This window comes from Plectropomus leopardus, chromosome 24, assembly GCF_026936395.1.
Source record: "Plectropomus leopardus strain MGB_pleo_1.0 chromosome 24, ASM2693639v1, whole genome shotgun sequence".
NCBI lineage: Eukaryota > Metazoa > Chordata > Actinopteri > Perciformes > Serranidae > Plectropomus > Plectropomus leopardus.
The window spans coordinates 13,856,817-13,876,940 of NC_142199.1; the positions used below are offsets into that span (position 1 = coordinate 13,856,817).

The 20,124-nt window shown below is 38.6% G+C and overlaps 2 protein-coding genes across 5 annotated transcripts in view; one reads left to right on the forward strand and one right to left on the reverse strand.

Moving 5' to 3' along the window:
* The window catches only part of LOC121962718 (gamma-aminobutyric acid receptor subunit alpha-5-like), a 270,680-nt gene that overhangs the window by 164,160 nt on the left and 86,396 nt on the right, over nt 1-20,124 (forward strand). The gene's annotated exons all lie outside the window — the stretch shown is intronic.
* Nucleotides 13,465-20,124, reverse strand: part of LOC121962717 (gamma-aminobutyric acid receptor subunit beta-3-like) — an 81,885-nt gene continuing 75,225 nt past the window's right edge. For all 4 annotated transcript variants that reach the window (XM_088074902.1, XM_088074903.1, XM_042512973.2 and 1 more), the window contains one exon: nt 13,465-18,331. In XM_088074902.1, coding sequence (XP_087931028.1) covers nt 17,960-18,331 — 372 coding nt within the window. In that variant the 3' untranslated portion in view covers nt 13,465-17,959. The remainder of the gene's footprint in view (nt 18,332-20,124) is intronic.

The following is a 20,124-nucleotide window of genomic DNA, read 5'->3' on the forward strand; positions in this document are numbered from 1 at the left end:
ATTAGATATACAATGTGGACTTAAATGCATTATTGATAAACGCTTGCACTTGTTTCATCATAATATACACAATGTCAGCAAGTGTTACACTATGAGAGTGTGTGTGTGTGTGTGTGTGTGTGTGTGTGTGTGTGTGTGTGTGTGTGTGCGCATGTGCGTGTGTAATTGAAAAGCATAAATAAGCAGAAACTCTGTCCATGAAAATTGGCCCCTGCACAGTACAAATTACAAACATGGAGTAATTAAACGTGTAATTATGGTGTCTATTGCTCTATCGACGCAGGCTAAATAAAATGTCTTTTTAAATAAGCGTCGGTATGAGATACAAGCAGCTGCTAATTAGCAAGAAAGGAGGAAAAAGGAGAGCATTAATCACACGTACATGCCTCTGTGTGTCTGCAGATGAGTGTGTGGGTGTGTGAATCTGTGGGGGGGGGCATATAATCCATGCATGTATACTGCATGTTTGTATACAGTGTGTACTTAAAGTACCCAGCAGAGGGCAGAAAATACAAGGTTATTCTTTGAGGTGCTTTGTTTTTTTCATGTCACCATGCTGTGAAAACACCCCAAAAGCCACTTGTCCACAAAAATATTTTTTATTTTACTATTCACTCACAGTCAATAAATCAAAATATATTCATGCGTTTTGGTGTAATGAATAAAAGTAGGTTTTAATGTGATCAGATTGATTGCTCTGATCCAAAAATATGCATTAAATTAGTCAGAAAATTTGCTTTAAATTAGAAAAAATGCATTAAATGTATGAGAAAATATGCATTAAATATGTAAGAAAGTGTTTTACATTTGTCAGAAAATGTGCATTAAATCAATCAGCACATGTGCATTCAATTTATCAGAAAATATGCATTAAATTCATGACAATGTGTGTTTAATTTATCAAAAAATGTCCATAAAATTTGTGAGAAATTGTGCAATAGATTTGTCAGAAAAACCAAACCTCTGTCCACAAACCCCCCACAATTTTGCTGCTTGTATTCAGTGTTCTAGACGTACTGTGTTTGTTTCTCGTTCCCATAGTGTTCACAGTGAAAGAGCACTGACACATACTTCGTGACTTAAATACATTTGATTAGAATCCTGCAACCAGAATGATAAAACATTCGTTCACCTTTTCAGAGATATATGGCGACATTTAAAACAAAGCTACTTTTGTGTCTACACTCCCCCTCTCCCTGGCAGCCACCGCTCACTTTGTTCTGATCATAATGAGCCCAGGGAATAGAAGAGCTCATGTCGTGGGGGGGGGGGACAAATGGGAGGACAGGCTGATAATGTCTGAACACAGGAAATGGGAATATGTACTTGAAAAAGTGGCAGCGTGACAAGTGATTTCATCTCGTATTCTGTCTTAAAATCTAGAAAAAGGTGATAATGTCCTTCATTCAAAAGTAATGAATTTATAACATAGGCTGACATTATTTTGGCCATGAGATGCTGATGAATCAAGAGAGATTGCAGCAGAGAGATTTAAATTATTCCACCGCATCCAGCAGAGCTGGATACAAGAGTATTTTTAAGATGGTCATTTTCATAGAAGTTCGAAGTTTCTATAATGACTGAGTGCAAGTAGATGAAACTCAGGAAACTGTGGCGAACTGCACTAATTACATTTAGTTTCAGAGAACTTTAGTTAGACTTAGGAATAAATTAAGATGTCTGAATCAAAAGATATATTTTATACCCAAACTGGAGGGCTTTTCACTAGATATCCAAACTGTAGGCCATCGCACAGCATTCATTTATCATGCAAAGTATTACACGAAGTTTTTAAACAGACACAAGCTACTTGGATCATAATCAGGGTTAATTTTAGCAATTTAAAAACCTCCGGAGGAACCCGCTATTCCCCACTTGCCCACTAGTTGTCGTGAAAGTGTGTTTCACGCCCAAACAATCACCTGACCGGTCACATGTCAACTCACCTGCTCTTCATTACTCATCAGTTAAAGCATATAGTGATTTCCATTTTCTGTCTGTTTGTCCACTTGCCTCTTTATTGGAGACCTGTCGACCTGCCTCAACCCCTTTTGGTTTTCTCATCTAGCTTCCTAACAGTTGGGTTTTGACCAAGTTTGGGTTTTTCCCCAAAGAAAAGTGCTTCACAAGTCTGTGTTGGAGTTCTCACTCGGGGTTACAAAAAAATCTTTGCTAAAATTAAACTTCACCCACTTCTGATCATTTTTACTTTTTTAAATAAAATGGTGTTGTCAGGTGGGGTCAGTCAACACTAACCTTTGTAAAAGTGACAGGAGCACTGGATCAGAAATTGTACTTTTTTAAAACGTGGCACTTTCCAACACTATATCTAGTAGTCTATTTGGTGAAACGATGAAACAAACATTAGTTGGTTATTATTATTAGAAGCTTAACAGTGTGGAAAATTGATCAAAATCATGATATTTTGCCCACGTTGTTTACAGCTTCCCAACGATGAAAACTGTGAACAAAGATGACACCTTTGAAGTTAATTTATCTAGAACCTGTTAGAAATTAGTTGCTTATCTTTACATCAAGTAGACATGAGACATTAATTTTGAAATTATGCTTTTGTCCTCAAGACAGTGCAATGTAAGTTCAATATTCAGCCTCCGTCACCCAAATTCCTGAGACATCATAAGACCTGGCATAGACTATAAGACTTGCACTGCTATCTAGTGGTCAGATAATGTTGTCTTTACGTAACAAACTAAACTATACAACAAAACGAAAAAAAATATGCATGCTAAATGGCTCCCACAGTTTACAATATTTATTATTTTATTGCGTTAACAGGTGGGACCACTTCTTCCTCCTCTATACTTTATGTATTAACTCTCTGAGCCCTGAGCTCAGAGGGTCATTTACCGAGTTTCGGTTCGCCTGGACTTTTTGTGTAATGCGCCTAAAACCTCAGTCTCTCAAGGTACAATGAAGTTACATACTTTTTTTTTTTTTCACGACAACCTGGGCTATCAAAATATTTAGGCTGCAGTGATCTCACTTGAATGTACAAATAGTTATGATACCATAAAGACAAAAGAAAAAACAAGACAGAGATTGAATTGTACAGATCTTGAGTGATAAATCACCAAGTATTATGTACAAGCTTTTTTGCTGTAGAAAACCTTTCTCCCAAGTGTTGGGAATCAGAAAGTGAAAAAATAAACATTAAAACTATTATAGTTCAAAAAATGGACACACTTTTCAAAAAAAAGTCCCATTGTTTTTTGTTTTGCAGTTGGTTGTGTGTCCCATTATCTGTGCCATTCTGCAAAGCAGCTCCTCTCTGTGATGCTGCAGAGGGCCACATCACACTCCTGACACTTCAGAGAGGGCCCTGATTCTCCTGCCTGCTCTGCCTGCAGTCAACACAGAGTTTACATCCATATGGAATCTCTTATCAGAATTATTTCAGTCGGACTGAAGAGATGCTTTAAGTGCAGCTACTAAGAGCGTTTAGAGTGAAGCAAAACATTAAAGCTGCAGCCTGCAAAACAAAACAATGGGCTAAAAGACACTAAAAATGCTGTGTAGAGCTTAGAAGATGGTGATATAGTTGACCACTTTCACATTACACAAATTAATTTGACCCTGTGTCAATATATAATTATTGAGTATAGCAGCTTTTAAGTGTATTCTGGATCTACCTCATCCAGTCTTGATAATGGTGGAGTTAAAATTCAACATTTCCCTTGGATATAGTCTCACAAAATGGAAATACTCGCGTACAAGTACATTGTCAGCAGCTGTAGTAAAATACAATTTTAAGTACAGTGACTTACATTTGTTGGATTCATATAAAAGCTGAAATTGTTGAAATGCAAACCAAAACACAGTCATGATCAGATGGGGCCCACTGACATTTAAAAATGTCTCTCAGATGGCGGATAAATATCTAGCCTCCTGTCAATAGCAGTTTGCCAATTAACACATTCAAATTTCATCAGATGATGTCGTCTAGTAAATCAAATAGCCTGACACTGTGTATTCTCTCAAGAGAAGACAGCTGAACAGCTACAGATGCAGAGACGCAATCATGATCAATTATACATGGCATTAATTTGGATTGCATGTCACTGCCACGAGACTGTATAAAACCTCCCTCTGCAGTTTGACAAAGCAAAACAGTGGTCAGTATTCCCTTTTATCTATCTCCAAAGAGCCTGTTTTTTCTTGATAATTATCGAAGCGCGCAGATGTGACTCAAGATATGAGTGAGTTGTTTCTGGGTCATACATAATAGGACATGTTATTCTCAGTGGTATCGAGCACTTGGGGAATAGCCCTTTAAATGTTTAATGACTCAGGAATGTGCAGCAGCATCTTCAATAAAAGTTTATCGTCTTCAGACTCAAAGGTTTCATTGTAGGAAGGATGAGCCATCAAAATATTGTCTGGTACAGAGCTTGCCAACTGATGCCAGGAAGCATGTCTTCCAAAATAAAAGACAGGTTATAATGAGAGACCAAAGAGAAGGTGCACGCAAGAGAGGGAATAATGAGCGCTGATGACGGAAAGGGAGCAAGCGAGACAGGACGAGAACAGTGAAGGGAGAAGTAGGCTAATACACTGCTGCTGCTGTTGTGTATCATTGGGTTCATAAAACAGAAAGGCATCATCAAAAAGCACATCGAAAAGTCAATGTATTCCCCCTAGTCTCCAAGACAGTCTTTTGATGCTGAAACACACTTTCTTTCTCTCTCCATCCTCCCATTCTCCCTCCTACTCTCTCCCACGCTCCCTCCATCGCTCGCCATGCTGCTGATGAATTAAAAGAAAGTATGTCAGTTGGCAGGCAGGGAGGGGAGAAGAGAAAGAAAGAAGACATCAGAAAGAATTCATTCAGTGAGTTTCTCAACAAGAAACACGGGCTGAATCTTCAGGGATCGGAGGCGGTTATTTGGGTCAGCCATCAGGGCCGAGAATTACACCTGTCCACTCAGCACTTTTAACAAAGCCACAACAAATACAAGAGAATGTATTGATAAGCTGCTTTATATTCCCGTCAGAACAACTTGGCCTCAGCGTCCATGGGGTGCCTTGTTTTTAACAAGCAGTACTAAACACATCAACTGTATGTAAGAAGCTCCGGCTGTGGAAGCTGCTGTTGCTATGCGACTGTTGAGGGCCTGTTTGGAGTACTGTACAGCACCGTGATGCTAAAAGTTGAAATGTTTTCATCTGGCAGCCATTGATGTTCTGACTGCTGCAACATGGCAAGTTTTCAGCACTGCACGATGGTAGCAAGCATGTTAAATTTTCACTCAAAGCAGACAGATTATGGTCCCCAAAGTTTATAGTTTTTATATAACACTAGCCACGCTTTTGTTTTAAAGTGATACTGTGTATTTTTTTCAGTGAACAACAAAACAAGTGACAAATACAAGTGGCAATTCCTGGATTCAAGCCAGCATGAACCATTACAAGTTGAAAGTTGTGAAGGTTCAAGACCTTTGGCAGTTTATACTAACAGCTTTTATGACAGATGTTCATTCATTTACGTCTGAATCGCTGCCCGTTCTCATTCCAAACTCAATAAATAGCACCATTCTGACAGTTCTCTCAGCGTACGAGTGTTATGCCAAAAACCACCTTCCTCATCCACATACAACACGCACTGAGGGCATCAGATGAGAATGTGGTTGGACAGAACTGTTGGCATTGTCATTGTATGCTGGCCCATCGGGCATGTCCACGTGCGACGCACAATGGCAGCATCACTTGACAACATGGCTGGACAATACCAGTCACATGCCCCGAAACGCTGAAAGACGGCGTCAGGTAAGGAGTTCGGAGTTTGCTTCTCGCTTCCTAGAATGGTTCTTTCCTTTAAGAGATGCTCAGTGGCGCATGAAGCCGAAAAAGCTTGATTTCCTCAGTAAGAAGTCAGATTTTTCTGCATCATGGAGCACATAGAGCAAGTGCACTGGAGACTTACAGTGGCTGAGCAGCTAATTTCTGGTTTAGCCTTCCACTAAGTTAAATTGTGATAAAAAATGATTGAATTTTGCAGCTCTTCTAGATTTCCTAAATGTTATTGAATCAAACGAATCAAATCCTGATAGTGAAACAAGTCATTTCGCGGTGTTGTGATGGGATTTACAGATGTCTCTTTCATGTACGGTACAGTGTCTTAGGCCACCATAGATTTGATGTTTTAGCAAAGTCGTTATGAGGATATATGTATGCATTTCTCAATGTCTTTAATGATATACAAACAAAGAATACAGAGAACATGTACAATGCATTAAAACGCCACAGACTGAAGTCAATATTTAGTGTGAAACATGGAATTATACAACCACAACAAAAGGTAGCTGAAACAATCGTTATTGAGCTTTGGACGTGTCTTGAATGAAGCCTGGTGTAAATACACCAAAAGATTAATATTGTAAATCCTATATTGTCTGCACAAGATATGCTAAGTGTAAAGGGAGGTCACTCGTCAAAGTTGTTAAAGTTGTTTTATTCTGAAATATTTGCTGTTTTAATACTGTATACATATTTCCTGTATGTTCTGGTTGTATTTTAGTAAAGGTGCTACTGAGAAATAAATATGACCATTATAACCTTGCAAAAATGACAAAGTTTAAGATGGCCTTTGACTTTTGCACGGTACTGTAAGTCTATGGGAAAAAAAGCAATTTTGGGCCCAACTGCATCACGTAGTGGACTTGGAAATTGTAATTGCATTTTTGGCCATCTTGTCAAACTGGCTTGAAAATTCAACGTTATTCCTTGGGGCTTGTTTGTTACCAGTCAGCCATCATATTGTTTCCTCTGTCAAAATGCATTTCATTGACAATAAGCTTGCATTAGATCACCCACCAGCAGGAGCATTTATTGGTCCTGCATGGTGCAGTGCATGCTGGTAGTTGTAGGTTTTCTCTGGTCATAGGCCATCAATTGTGTTCAAAAGTGTTTGCGTCGTTCTACAGCACAGACAGCCAGGTTTCATGAAGAGACCATCTTTCCAGCAGTAAAATACACATATATGTTGGTTGATTTCATGCGCCACTAGCACGTTGATATGTTTTGTTTAGTTAGCGTCATCATTATGTTCATGCTCATAAACAAATAACTGCAAAAATACTAAACTTCTTATCATCTTCAGCTGTGCTTAGTGTTCAGTTCTAATTAATTGGTGTTTGCATGCTAATGCAATAAACTGAAACTGGTCAACATGGTAAACATATCTATTAAACACCAGCATGTTTGGACTTTTCTTGTTAGCATGCTGGTAGCATTTAGCTCAAAGCTGGCTCACAGAGCTGCTAACAGATTGTAGGCTCTTGGTCGTGTTTTACCACTATTTATATTACTTGTTGGAAGAATATTTCAAATAAAAACCATATTTCTCTCCTGTTCTTGGGGTCGCAAGAGCAACAAATAAAGCAAAATCTTTATTTGTTGCTGTTGTGATCCTATTTCTCCACTGGGGCAAAACAAATTGTATCTAATTATCTTTTTCTTGACGTGAAAAAAATAATAATAATTAGATATTCGTATACTGCTCTTTTATGAAAGCAATAAGTCATTTGTGTTTCAGAGCAGCTCATAGAGCTCCACTCTGCTTCAGGTCATGTCTGACGATTCCTCTTACCCCTACCCCCATGAAGCCTTTTGAGGCCTATTGCCTGTAAATGAAGAACTATGATTTATTTATAGTTTTGACAATATTCATCACCCTTAATATCTGAGCCTCATCATAACTCTTTGAGCAATTACACAGATCCAGAACCCTTGCACTGCCAGTTAATGATGTCAAGGCCACAGGCTACACCCTTTATCCTGCTAGTTATCACTCCCCATATTTTTTTACTCTTCCATGTGTGAACAGCATGTTTCCTTTTAAAGCTTCAACATCAGGATCCAGGCCGAGTCGATAAGATCAAAATGAGTGATAGCAAGGCAGCGAGAGAGGATGCAGCTTGTAAAAAATACTGTTTTTTTTGTTCCGATAACCTTTGCTTGACTTTTGCTTTACGGCCCTCTCGAGTGCTTTTTATTAGTGACTTGGCGTCTTGAGGGCTGCGGTCATCTATCAATTTATCTGTCAACCTCAAAACGACCTCCCGGAGAAACAGACAGCAATGTAAGCTTTTATATTAACCTAAATTCTTTAAACTCATTATTTATCTGTTGGGCTGGTCTAAAATAAGCTCTGTTTCCAACACAGCAAAAGAACCTGACTAAGTTGAAGAGTAGGAGTGAGTTTGTATTTTTTCTCCCTTTCAAAACTGAGAGCACAGATGATCTGGGGACCTGATGTGCTAGAAACAGTTTGACAGCAGAAGAAGTCTCTCGCAAATCTGCGGTTTGGTTTCTTTGAATTTGATGGTGCAGAGGCAAGAACTGTATGTGCTGTGAGTAGGAAGTTAGCAGGTAGTTACGGCTGGATAAACAAACATATTGACTGGTTATGCTATTTTAAAGCTCATCTGAAGCTTCCAACACCCTGTTGCAACGCATAGCTAGAAGATTTTTCCCCTTTTTCTGCCTGGAGTGACAACATTGTGATCTAACCCTCCAACCAGCCTGATTAGCCAATAATTGGCCTTGTGCTCCCCTTTAGCCCTCATGATTGCCCGTGTCTCATTATAGCATATTCGAACTGCCAAAAGAGTTCTTCTCCATGACAAAAAATATGTGCCTTGTTATTAACAACAGCTCCACTCTCAAGCCCCCCTCAAACTGCTGAACAATGATATTCTTTAATGTTTAGTTTAATAATAAAATGTGCAATATATCTTGGGGTTAGAACCCCTATATCCATTATAAAGGAAAGAGATTAAAAATCTATCGCGTGCACCCCAAGGGACTCATATACTGTGGAGAGGCAAAGGGGGGAGGAGACCAGAAAGCCAAGCTCAGCATTTTCTCAAGTCATTATGCATAAATAGTGTGTGTTATAGCCAATATATATTTTCTCTACCTGAGGTGTAGGGGAGGTGATCACGCTCCTAAAGAGATTCCATCAGTCAGTTTCCTCTCGGAGGCAATGTTCTTTATTCAAAACTGTCAAGATGTTTTAGTGCATAATTCATCATGATGCATCAAGCTATTATGGAAAGGCGATTTTTAACTTCCCATTGGTGTAAAACAAACAATGACAGGATGCATTTTCAAAAATGTTTGTCACCAGTTTATTTATGGGTGGCTCATCCAGATCCTGACTGTCGCAGAGGACTTTTATGTTGACTTACTGCAAGAACATGACTCATAAATGAAACTGCAGCTCAAGTAAAGTAGCTAGTGGAAAGCAATGGTTGCAATCTGCTAGTGTTGTAGTCAAGACCATACAAACTGAGACCAAAACTTGCCCGAGACCAGTTAACAAATAAATCTGTTGTGGTCTCGACTGTTCTCGATTAAAAATCTGGAATCTGCTATGTCCAAAACCAAGACAATACCGAGTCAAAATACATTTGATTTTGAGACGAGACCTTCAAAGAGTGGTCTCAAGACCTGTTTTGAGACCAAGATCGATTTTGAGTTCTACAACACTACAATCTGCCATAAAATGGTAAAAAGATGATGAAACCTTTTTATAATTGAAGCAGGAGACACCCTTGACCATGAACTAATGTCCAACAGGCACAAATTGGTGCATAAAAATTCATCAGAATGCAGGAAGTCGTGGACCCTCAAATTTCGTAGGGGAGAACTCCCAGACTTGTGGCTCAGGAGATAGAGTAGGTCGTCCACTAATTAGAAGATTGACCTTGGTTCAATCCTTGCATGCATGCGAATGTACATGCTGCAGTTGGCACCTGTTACGGTAGCCTTGGCCATCAGTGCGTGCATGAATGGGTGAATGTGACATGTAGTGTTAAAGTGTTTTGAAGTCGTGTGAAGACTGGAAAGACGCTACACAATTAAAGGTTAATTTACCATATGTTCAAATTCAGCAATTTAGTATTCTTTTACATAACGTTCAGGGACTTGTAAAAGACATATTATTTAAAGAAAAAGAGTGGCAAAAAGTGGTTGCAATAGAAGCTGAGATATCCTAACTTTTTATTACTCAAGCTAAAAAAAACCTGGATCCTTTATTTACCATAATGCAACTTGATGTAATGTGTCATTCTGGCAATATTGCATGAATATGACATTAGAGACTTGCTGATCAAATGCAAAAATTGTTGACTGGAGTCACACTTCTTGGAATTAAGTCAGACTTAGGTGGCGAATTTGATGACCTTAAACTCAGCTTAAGAAAATCAAGAAAGACTTGCATCTCGACCTGGGTCTGACAGCAGGGACTTTTGACTTCACTTAGACCTTAACCTTTTGACTTGAAAGTAGTTGATACCTTCCCCTAAGCCCGTTTAGAATGAGGATGTTGACATTTTTCGAATATGAGGAAAGTCAAAAACAACAAGACAGGAAAGAAACATACAAAATTCCTTCTGTTGTGGCACTGGTTAATGGTGCTATATGATGCAAACTTTCTGTGAAAGATTTGTAGGTTCAGGGTTTTCTCGTAAGGAAACTTGTCCACAGCCATGATAGATGTTTTACAACTGTTTTTACTGGCTGAGAAGTACACATCTCGTCAGTTGGTTAGTTAACCAGCACAACTATAGACCTTCTGTCAGCTCAGGCTCTGCTGACAGCAGCACCATTGCAGTTTATTGTTTGATTCACCGCCTCTGTTTTGGGCTCCCTCTTCAGTAGGTGTTGAATTTGTTACGAAATTTCAAGCATCTTTCAGTCTCATTTAAAGTGAAACCCACCCAAATTGTTGTTCCCAGTTATATCTCTTCACAAGTAGTCCCATAGAGACTGTATTATCTTAACTCTTAATGAATGGCAGTGCTTGGATTACCTGTGCATTTCCAGCTGGTCCTCTTAAAGTTAATTAAATGCAGTCTATGCAAATGTATTGTATCAACAGGGTTGGGTAGTCTGGCATTATGGGTAGGTGTATTCGCTCTGCTCAGCATGCTGTAAGAGCTGAGGGCCCAAAGTAAGCTGGAGAACTAACACTGTTACATTGAAACACTTTGTTTGAATTCCCACGTTCTGTGTAAACGTGCTGTTGTGTGTTGATGAAATCAGAAATAGTTCTGTGGTCTTCCCCTCTGGGCTCTGACCTCCTTCTATTGGCCTAATTATAATCATTAGCCTTAAAGCAGGAAACCCTCGTTGTAAATACACTCTATAGTTGTGGGGTTGTGGTGTAGTTTCTTCTCATTGATCCACTGTTTAAAATGTGTTTTTGTGATCTTTCACAGGTTCTTCCAAAAGGAATGGTGAGGACAGGAATGCTATCTAATAAGATAGGCCTGAACAGTTTTTAAAAAAAGGACTATACCTGTCTGCAGGCCAGCCACCCCCAGTGTTTAAAAAACTATCTGAGGTGCTGATCTTTCCCTTGCTAAAATTTAGTGTCTGTTGGGAGCATTATTAAGTCCCTTCCCTGAAAAGATAGTATGACATGGTGGGTACCCATGGGTGCCTTAGGTCATCTAGTATAATATGAAAGCTGTGTCGTCACTGTAGCTTCAAAACTGATCCTGTTACAGCGCGGTTGATTAGCTAACATTATTCATACCATACCTGGTCCTTCCTCACATTTTTTGGCCAGACATTTGGCCACTGCCTCTCTTCTCCTTGCATTTTCTTGTTCTCTCTGTGCTCTAACTTTTCTTTTAGGGCCCCTGAGTTTTAGTGAGGCATTTTGACTGAGCTAGTCACGCTGCAGTTTGCCTCACTTCTTGAGATTTGCTGCATATGTGTGTTCTTTGCATCTCTGACCTACGGTGTCACATGGATTGGGCCATTTCACCGTAAAGTAATTATGGGGGTTGGAGTGTCAGATGACAAGTTGAAATGTGTTTTTATGAAAATACATAAATTATATTGTCAGTAATGTAAGAAATATTTGCATTTGGGTCCATTTAATGGTTAACTGTAGACCTTTTCAAACTCTGGAATAACACCAGAAAAGTTAGAAATAGGAATGGACAGGGGTCTAACTTAATGCTGGGCAATATATCGATATTATATCAATATCACAATATGAGACTAGATATCCTGGTAGATTGTGGTTATCATCATATCATAAGTTTTGTCTTCTGCAGGTTTTGAAGGCTGCATTACAGTATAGTGATGTCATTTTCTAAACGTACCAGACTTTTCTAGCTGCTCTATTATTTGCCCTTACCCACTTTTCCATTATATCCATTACAAATCACACAAACCAAATGATTATCAAAAATGTTGTAAATATTTTGTGACATTTAGAAAGGTCAACCACACAATATCATTGCAATATTGATATCTAGGTATTGATATTTGATTTCCTCTAAAACCACTAACACTAGTCTAACTCGCTCTTGCCTTGTTACTATGTCCATACCTGCATGTATTTTCATAGCCAGCACTGCTATTCTTCCACTGCCAACAATTGCCGATTCTCTAAATAGGCTATAAAAAAAGATTGTTGTTATATTTTCTGCTGACCTTGAGAAACAAAACAAAAACATCTCTAACCATGGTACCTATAAGGATAAGAAAAATCTGACAAAAATGATTGTTAATATGCATGTTAGTTATAATACTGACATAAATTCAAAACAGGTACCAAAATTAACACTGATAGGAACATTTCTCAAAGAAATAATTAGATCGGTTGAATATGAACTGCAAAAAATGTTTGGCAGGTTACAAGCTGATAATGTTAAGACTTGAATTATTGATATTAACCGGTAGAAATCAAGTTTTTTTATCACTTGCACAGACATTTTGCACTCCTGGCATTTGCATAGGGTGAAAAGATTGACAAGTTAACATGCTGATTAATAACCTCCACAATGGTTCTTTTTTTTTTTCAACCTTTATTTATCCGGGGAACTATACTTTTATTCACCAACTCTCTGGCACACATTCATAAAATTCACTCCATACACAAAAGATGTCCAACTGGGAGTTGCGATAAAAAGTCTTCAACTGTCACTGCGTAGCTGCACTGGAACACAGAGGGATTTAGTGCCTTGCTCAAGGGCACCTGAATAGTTGAAGAGGAGAAATTCCCAACAAGTCACGGGATATGTACAGGAAACATTTGATCATAATTCTATTGTATGTTTGAATTGGCTGTTCATTGTATCAGCTTGCTCTACATGTACAGATTCTTTACAGAGTGTCATGCATGCTCGCAATACCAAATACACAGGTACAATGTATATAATTTATTTGATGGTTTAACATGATCATCTATTGAAAAAGGAAGAGAAACATACAGAGATATACAGTATAAATCTAAGCCTAAATACATTTTGTGGCAGCACAGAACATTTCACATTCCATTATGGGACCAAGGCCATACAACACCTGACGTCTTTGATGACTCTTTTTTTACTTTTTTTTTTAAAACTTTTTTTCTTTTCATTGTAGGCTCACATGGCATATTGTCATCTCTAAAATAAGCAGTTGGCAGCTCTCATAAGTGAGTTTGCAAAATATCTTTTTTTTTAAAAAATCCTCCCAAGTTACGAATTGTAGTTGCATGCATGATAAACAAGTATGGAGAGGTACCACCTCTTCCATGTTTCAACTGCACTACGTGGTTTGGTTATTCAAATGACTCATACAATGACCAGCTGCAAAACCTTGATCTGAAAGTAATCATTGAAATCAAAATGTAAGCAGTACACCAGGAAGTAAAACAGTTATTTTCTAGCTTCAGTGTTCCAGAAATCATTATTTATTATTATTATTTACACAGCACTGAAGGGTCAACTGTTTTTGAAATTCATCCATACGAATTCCTCCAAACTACACAAAGCAGCTTGAAACATCTTTGGACAAACTGGTTCCTTAACAGCCTTGAATGTGTGAGATCACAAAACATTGCTTTTTGCCCAAGTCAAGATAGTCTTGGTGTGTGTTCAGACAGAATGCCAAACAACTTTTAGTGGCGGCGCAGTTGCATATGAAGTCTATTGAAAGACACAATTTGTCTTGAAAACATATATGTATGAGTTGAAAATATTTCAACTTTTAAGAAATTGCGAGCATCCCATGACTTTACGAATGTGCTTTATAAATGCACAGAGACAAGAGGGAAGTAACAGAAAGAACCAGTTTCAGTACTGCCGTTGCTAGCTATCTAACCACCAACATACAGGTGGTACATTGGCTGCTTGGGGTGAAAAAAAAATTGTAAGATCGAAACATTTTTTCTAGCTTCAGTGTTTTAGAAATCTGTCTTATTATCTTTTTTTACACAACACTGAAGCTTCATCATCTGTTGTGCAATTTCATTTGTAAGAAATTCCAACTTCAAACTACAGAAAGTAGTTTGATACATCTTTGGAAAAACTGAGTTCCTTAACAACCTGGAATGCATGAGATCAGGAAACATTGCCTTTTGCTCAAGTCAAGATGTCCTTTTTTTTACTGTGTGTTCATATACAACACCAACCAGTTTTTAGTGGCAGCGCAGTTGCATACAAAGTCGACGGAAAGACATGATTTGACATGAAAACGTATTTGTACGAGTTTAACACATTCAACCTCTGAAAAAATGTATGAATCATCTGCATTATAAACGTATAGAGACGTCAGGGTAGAAACAGAAAGAATCATCGTTTCTGCGTGTCCATTGCTAGCTAACTGAACACTAACATACAGTTGGTGCATTGGCTGTTTGGGGCAAGTAAACACATTCATATGAATGACGCCAGGTGAAATCTCACTTTGAATTTTTCTGAACACATCTTTAGCAAGATGTTTTGGCTTATTATATATGATATATTTTTTCATCTATAACTGGAACCTCTTCAGTCTTGGACTCAGGTCATATGCACACTGCTTCCCGTCTACACAGTAGAAAACAGGACAAGAAAAAAGCAAGAAGTGTTGCAGTACTTGAGATCAGTCTTGGACTCAGGACCACTTTTTGAGGGTCTCATCTCAGAATTGACCACATTGGTTATTATTCGGTCTCAGACAAAAAGAACTCTGGATATTATTTCAAGACCGGTCAAGACCGCCACTGTGGGGATATAACTATGGCCCAGTCTACAACTGTACAAATTTTTTTGAAAACTGATATTTTACCCTACCATGTAATCAGCAAAAAATCTGTCCACACCAGCTTTGTTTCACAAAATATTTCTGTCCACACTGGAGCACATTAACGCTTGCCTATGTTGTCTGTATTCAGCATTCCCCCCTTTTTGCGAAGGTAGAAAAGTATACAGGCTAAGTTACCGTTTTGAAAACGCCAACTGAAGATCCTATCACTATTGTTTCCCCTTTGATATAAAGACAAAGTAGCTCACTGTACTACTACTACTCAGCAACAGCAATGCCACTCTCAAATTTGACCCATCATTTCTTGTTCAACCAGGTCTGAACCAATACCGCTGTTTCTGGTGGACTTTAAACCACAGATGCTAAGGTGGACTAATAACATTGGACAAAGCAGATGCCTATGTTCATTGTCATTAGTCCAAGCAGAGCCAAGAAAACCTTGATATACTCGTAAGTTAGTCTTCCGTTGTTTTTACAATTCTGCACCTTAGCCGGCATACTTAGAAGTCTCTGTTTTACTGATCCTAAAACTCAGTTTGGTGTGGACAAGAGGCAAAAATGTGGAGAAAATGATCAGTTTAAAAAAATATCTGTACATGTAGACTGGGCATTGGTCTCAACCCCTCAAAGTCTTGTCTCAATGTTGATACATTCTAGTCTTGGTCATGACTTGGTCTTAACTACAACACTGCCAGCAAGAAACTTGGGTTCACTTGAATGTGGCATCAACTGGAGCCCTAATAAATCAGGGTTGAGGTCAATCCTGTTTCCAGAAAGAAAATTGCATTTGTGCAGCAACAATCCACATACAATACATTCAGTTCTTAGTCGTATATCAATCAGTCTGTACACATAAAACTTTTAACATTTAACATTTTTTTACTGAAATTGAGCCCAACTCTGAATTCAGAGTCATCAAGTAGCATTTTTTTCTACGTTTTCTCGTACATGCACAAACGGCATATGTATGTCATTTATCTGTGAAATTTACATCGTCGCCCATGAGTTGTAACTGGTTGATTGCTCTGCGACCTTAGGTGGAATGGCACACAGTTTATCAAAAAGAGCGTGACAGGAGAGCTATTTTTATCCACAAAACTATTATACGTTGACATTTGTCCATAGTCGAGCAAGCAGCACAGAAAATAAATGGTCTACCCACGCCCTTCCTATCTCAAGCTCTCCTTATCCATTACCCATCTCTCTCTTTCCCTCTCTCACACACACACGCACACACATGCACATGCACACTTAAGACGCCATCCCTTCCCTCTCTTTTCTTCATCATTCATTAGAATGGGCGTGTTACATTCTGATGGAGAAATGATGACCATGGCTCATTATCCTCTCCCTGAAGAATGGATCTGATACATTCAGCGCTAGTATGTGCTTATTAGTCGGCAGACCGATTATCGTGGTCCGTCTAGGAATCAATGAAATCCATTTGCATCTGCTGCTGTATGGCGGGGCATACAGTAACTCTAACATGCAGGATGAACATACACACAGTGTCTATAGTGGACTTCAGCATGGTCTGACGTTTGAGAAGATATTCAAATTGCCCCACAAATGCTCAAAAACTAAACTGGTTAATTTGTTTAATCTTTTTTGTCTTCTTTTTTTTCGCGCTAAATATTCTGACATTTAATAGCCAGTATGACAATCACAGAATGCTCAGATCATTTTCATTTTGGGTTGTACACACAGTATATATATATACATTTATGTATATACACTTATGTACTTATGTACAAAACATGGGTTTCATTCCTCCACTTTATCCCCACAACAGTTAGCATTGAGCCAAAAACAAAAAAAAAAAAAAAAAAAACGGCTTGGGAAAATCAAATACATACCTGAAGACACAGAGTACAAAAATATCATAATATTTCATGGGTTGAGTAACCGTGTCGCCCAAAAGGCCCTTGGCAGTTATTTTAAATTAAAGTAAGACAGTTTTTTTAGAGGAAGTTTGATAAATTTGAGTGCAATTCTGTCATGCGATCACCACAAGCGTTGTTGCTTTGAAGGTAGATGTGAAAAAATGGCAGTTTTATTCGCATTTGTGCTTTCTTTTCCATATCAAATTACCAAAAAAGGATATTTCAGTGACACTTTTCTTTGTCAAGAAAAATGTAGCAAAAATTCAGAACCTGAGTCACAATCATCCTGAACAGAGGAAAAAAATCCTCAACTTTAAGTAATTGTGTTTGGGTAACCAGATCAATGCATGACATAGCAAGTATACGGTATATTATCAACGCTATAAACAAATACACATCACCAGTCTTCTGTAAAATTGTGACGTAATCCAAGGCAAAAAAGGAGTCATTCTTTTTCCACTATGGTTGATCATTACATGCATTAATAGTGCATAGGGTACCAGTCAAACATACATGAGTTTGTTCAATGGACATTTAGGAATTGCCTGCATTTATCTGACCAACTGTGTAGTATAAAGTGTTCTTAACTATTTTTTTAATTAGAAAAATCATTGCGTTTACTGCTATTGTGTTTGATTTTTTTTTTTGCAAATACTGTATTATTTATTCAATTGCTGGCTTTGTATCTCTCTATTTACACATTACTGAGAGGGCAAATGTTGGGAAATGACCGTCACAAGTCCCAATTACAGTACATACTTTAGAAAATAAAAAGACCTCGGTACTAAGGATTCTAAGACTGCAAATATAAAAACAATTTTGACAAGAACTTGGTCCAAAACTCAGTAGTCTCTTCTCAGTCTGTCTTTCTTTTGTTTTGTTTTTTTAGTTTTTTTTAATGTTGCAGTCTTTAACTCGACAGATTCCATCATGTATAAAAGCAGAAAAACAGAAAAAAGGAAGAAAAAGAAACAAAATGAAAAGAAAAATCAAATGACAACAAACATCTCAACAAAACAGTCCAATCAGACATAGTAGAGCCAGTAGATGAGGTTGAACAGTGAGAAAACGGAAGGGAAGATGATCCGTGACCAGCGGTCGATGGCGTTCACATCCGTCAGGTCAGGGATTTTGATTTTGAGCTGCGAGGACCGCCTCCGCAGGCGGCTGCGTTTCATCTGGGCAGCCCGGTCCAGGGAATGCCGGCTGGCAGAGCGCGGGCCGATCCCGCCGCTCTGCTTGCGATACTGGATGTGCGACGAGGCCGTGCTGTCCAACTGCACCATGGACTGAGAGTTCCTAATGTCCGCCACGCTGGTAGTGATCTCACCTCCCGCCACTTCGTTATGGATCTCCAGGGTGGTTAGCAGGATGTTCCCGTGGCCATGTGGTTCCGCCTGAATGGATGAAGAAATGAGAAAACTAATTACCAACATTGTGTGAAAATAAATGGAACAGCTCGAGAGGACTCTACCTGAAGTGTTAAGGCACCGTCTCTCAGTGCTAAGTGCATTCAAAAACATAAAATGTGGATGTCACCATGGAAGAATTACTGAATGGGCCTACCAGGCACAGAGACCCAAAACAACCACAAAAACTTGCATCCGATTACTAAGAGGTGGAAAATGACTAAATAGAGATGAAAAATGACCATGAGACGCAATATTGCTATAAAGAGACGCAAAATGGCAATGGAGAGATGCAAGAAAATGGGTGTAAAGGGACTACGTAACCATGCAAAATAACTGAAAAGGGATGCAAAATATCTACAAAGAGAACCAAATAACCACAAAGGAATGCTAAATGACTACAAAGAAATACGAAATGATTACGAAGGGATGTAGAATGACTACAAAGAAATGCCAAATGTCTTCAAAGGGATACAAAATTATTACAAAGAAATGCAAAATGTCTACAGAGGGATACAAAATGACTACAAGGGAATTCAAAATAACTGCAATGGGATGCATCATGACTACAGACACTCAAAATTACTGCAAAGGCATGCAAAACCACTACTTGTTTTGCTTCTCTGTGTGCTTTCAGTCGGGATGTCTTCTTCCAATGGAGGAAGGATTGGAGGGGCCTTTTACATTGCTGTGCCAGGGGCCCATTATTTCATAGTCCATCCATGGATGTCATGCCATGCTTTTGCTAAGGCAACAAGTCAGCACTCCATATTGCATGTCCAAAAACCGCCCTTTTTCACCTTTTCAATGTAAAACTAATGCCCTTTAATTCTCCTCAAAATAGCCTACAGTGTTTTTTTTTTCTAAAACATGCTAAATGCAGTGCTTTGCCTTTGCTCCTGATGTGGCAGATGTGTAATAAATGATTGAGATTTCAAAACTTTTCAGAAACCCAGCTTGGGTTTACTGCGGCTGCCACTCAGTTCCATAAAGGCATTTTTTAATGGCAGCCACTACATTGTCGGCTGCTCCGTTTGACTGAAAAACGGGAGGACAGTTTCCATTGATGAATTATCAAAGACTAATTTTTTTTCTGCTTGGGTGTCATGCCTCCTGCCACAACCTGTGAACCTCCCCTTTGAAGCCTTTGATTTTTTTATTTTATTTAAGCCCACATCATCACTTTCAACAATTTAATCAAACACAGAGGACACACATCACACTCCATGCCTCTGATGTGTGCGCCACCAAACAAATCAACAATAATGGACAACGGTGATCATTCATGCAAATGCAGCAACTGTGGAAGTCCCACATTCCCCTTTTTAAAAAAAGATTTCAGTGTTTGCACATGTCAGAAGGGTTCTTGACTAAGACCCCTTATGGCGTGCTCACCAACTTCCACTGACTTTATATGCACATGTGCCGCATCTAATATTTGCTTCAACTGTTTTGAAAGCAGTGGGCTGTAACTCACTAGTTTTATTCAATAGCATGCATTGTACTATTCAGTTCCACTGAATTTATTCCACTCTTCAAATGAAAATTTTCACTTCATAAAGAATCGTGGCTGCTACCAGTGAAGATTCATGATGGGGGACCTCTGCAGTGTCACTAATTCACCACATGCTATGAAAGCTGCGTGAGAAATGTGGAGTTTAATGATGATTTCAATGAGCAAAGATATATAGACGGCATGCAATCAGGATGACCTCTGAAAGGAGAAACCGGCTCATATCTGAAACACCAGTTTTACAATGTAATCGAGCATTTCAATGGAG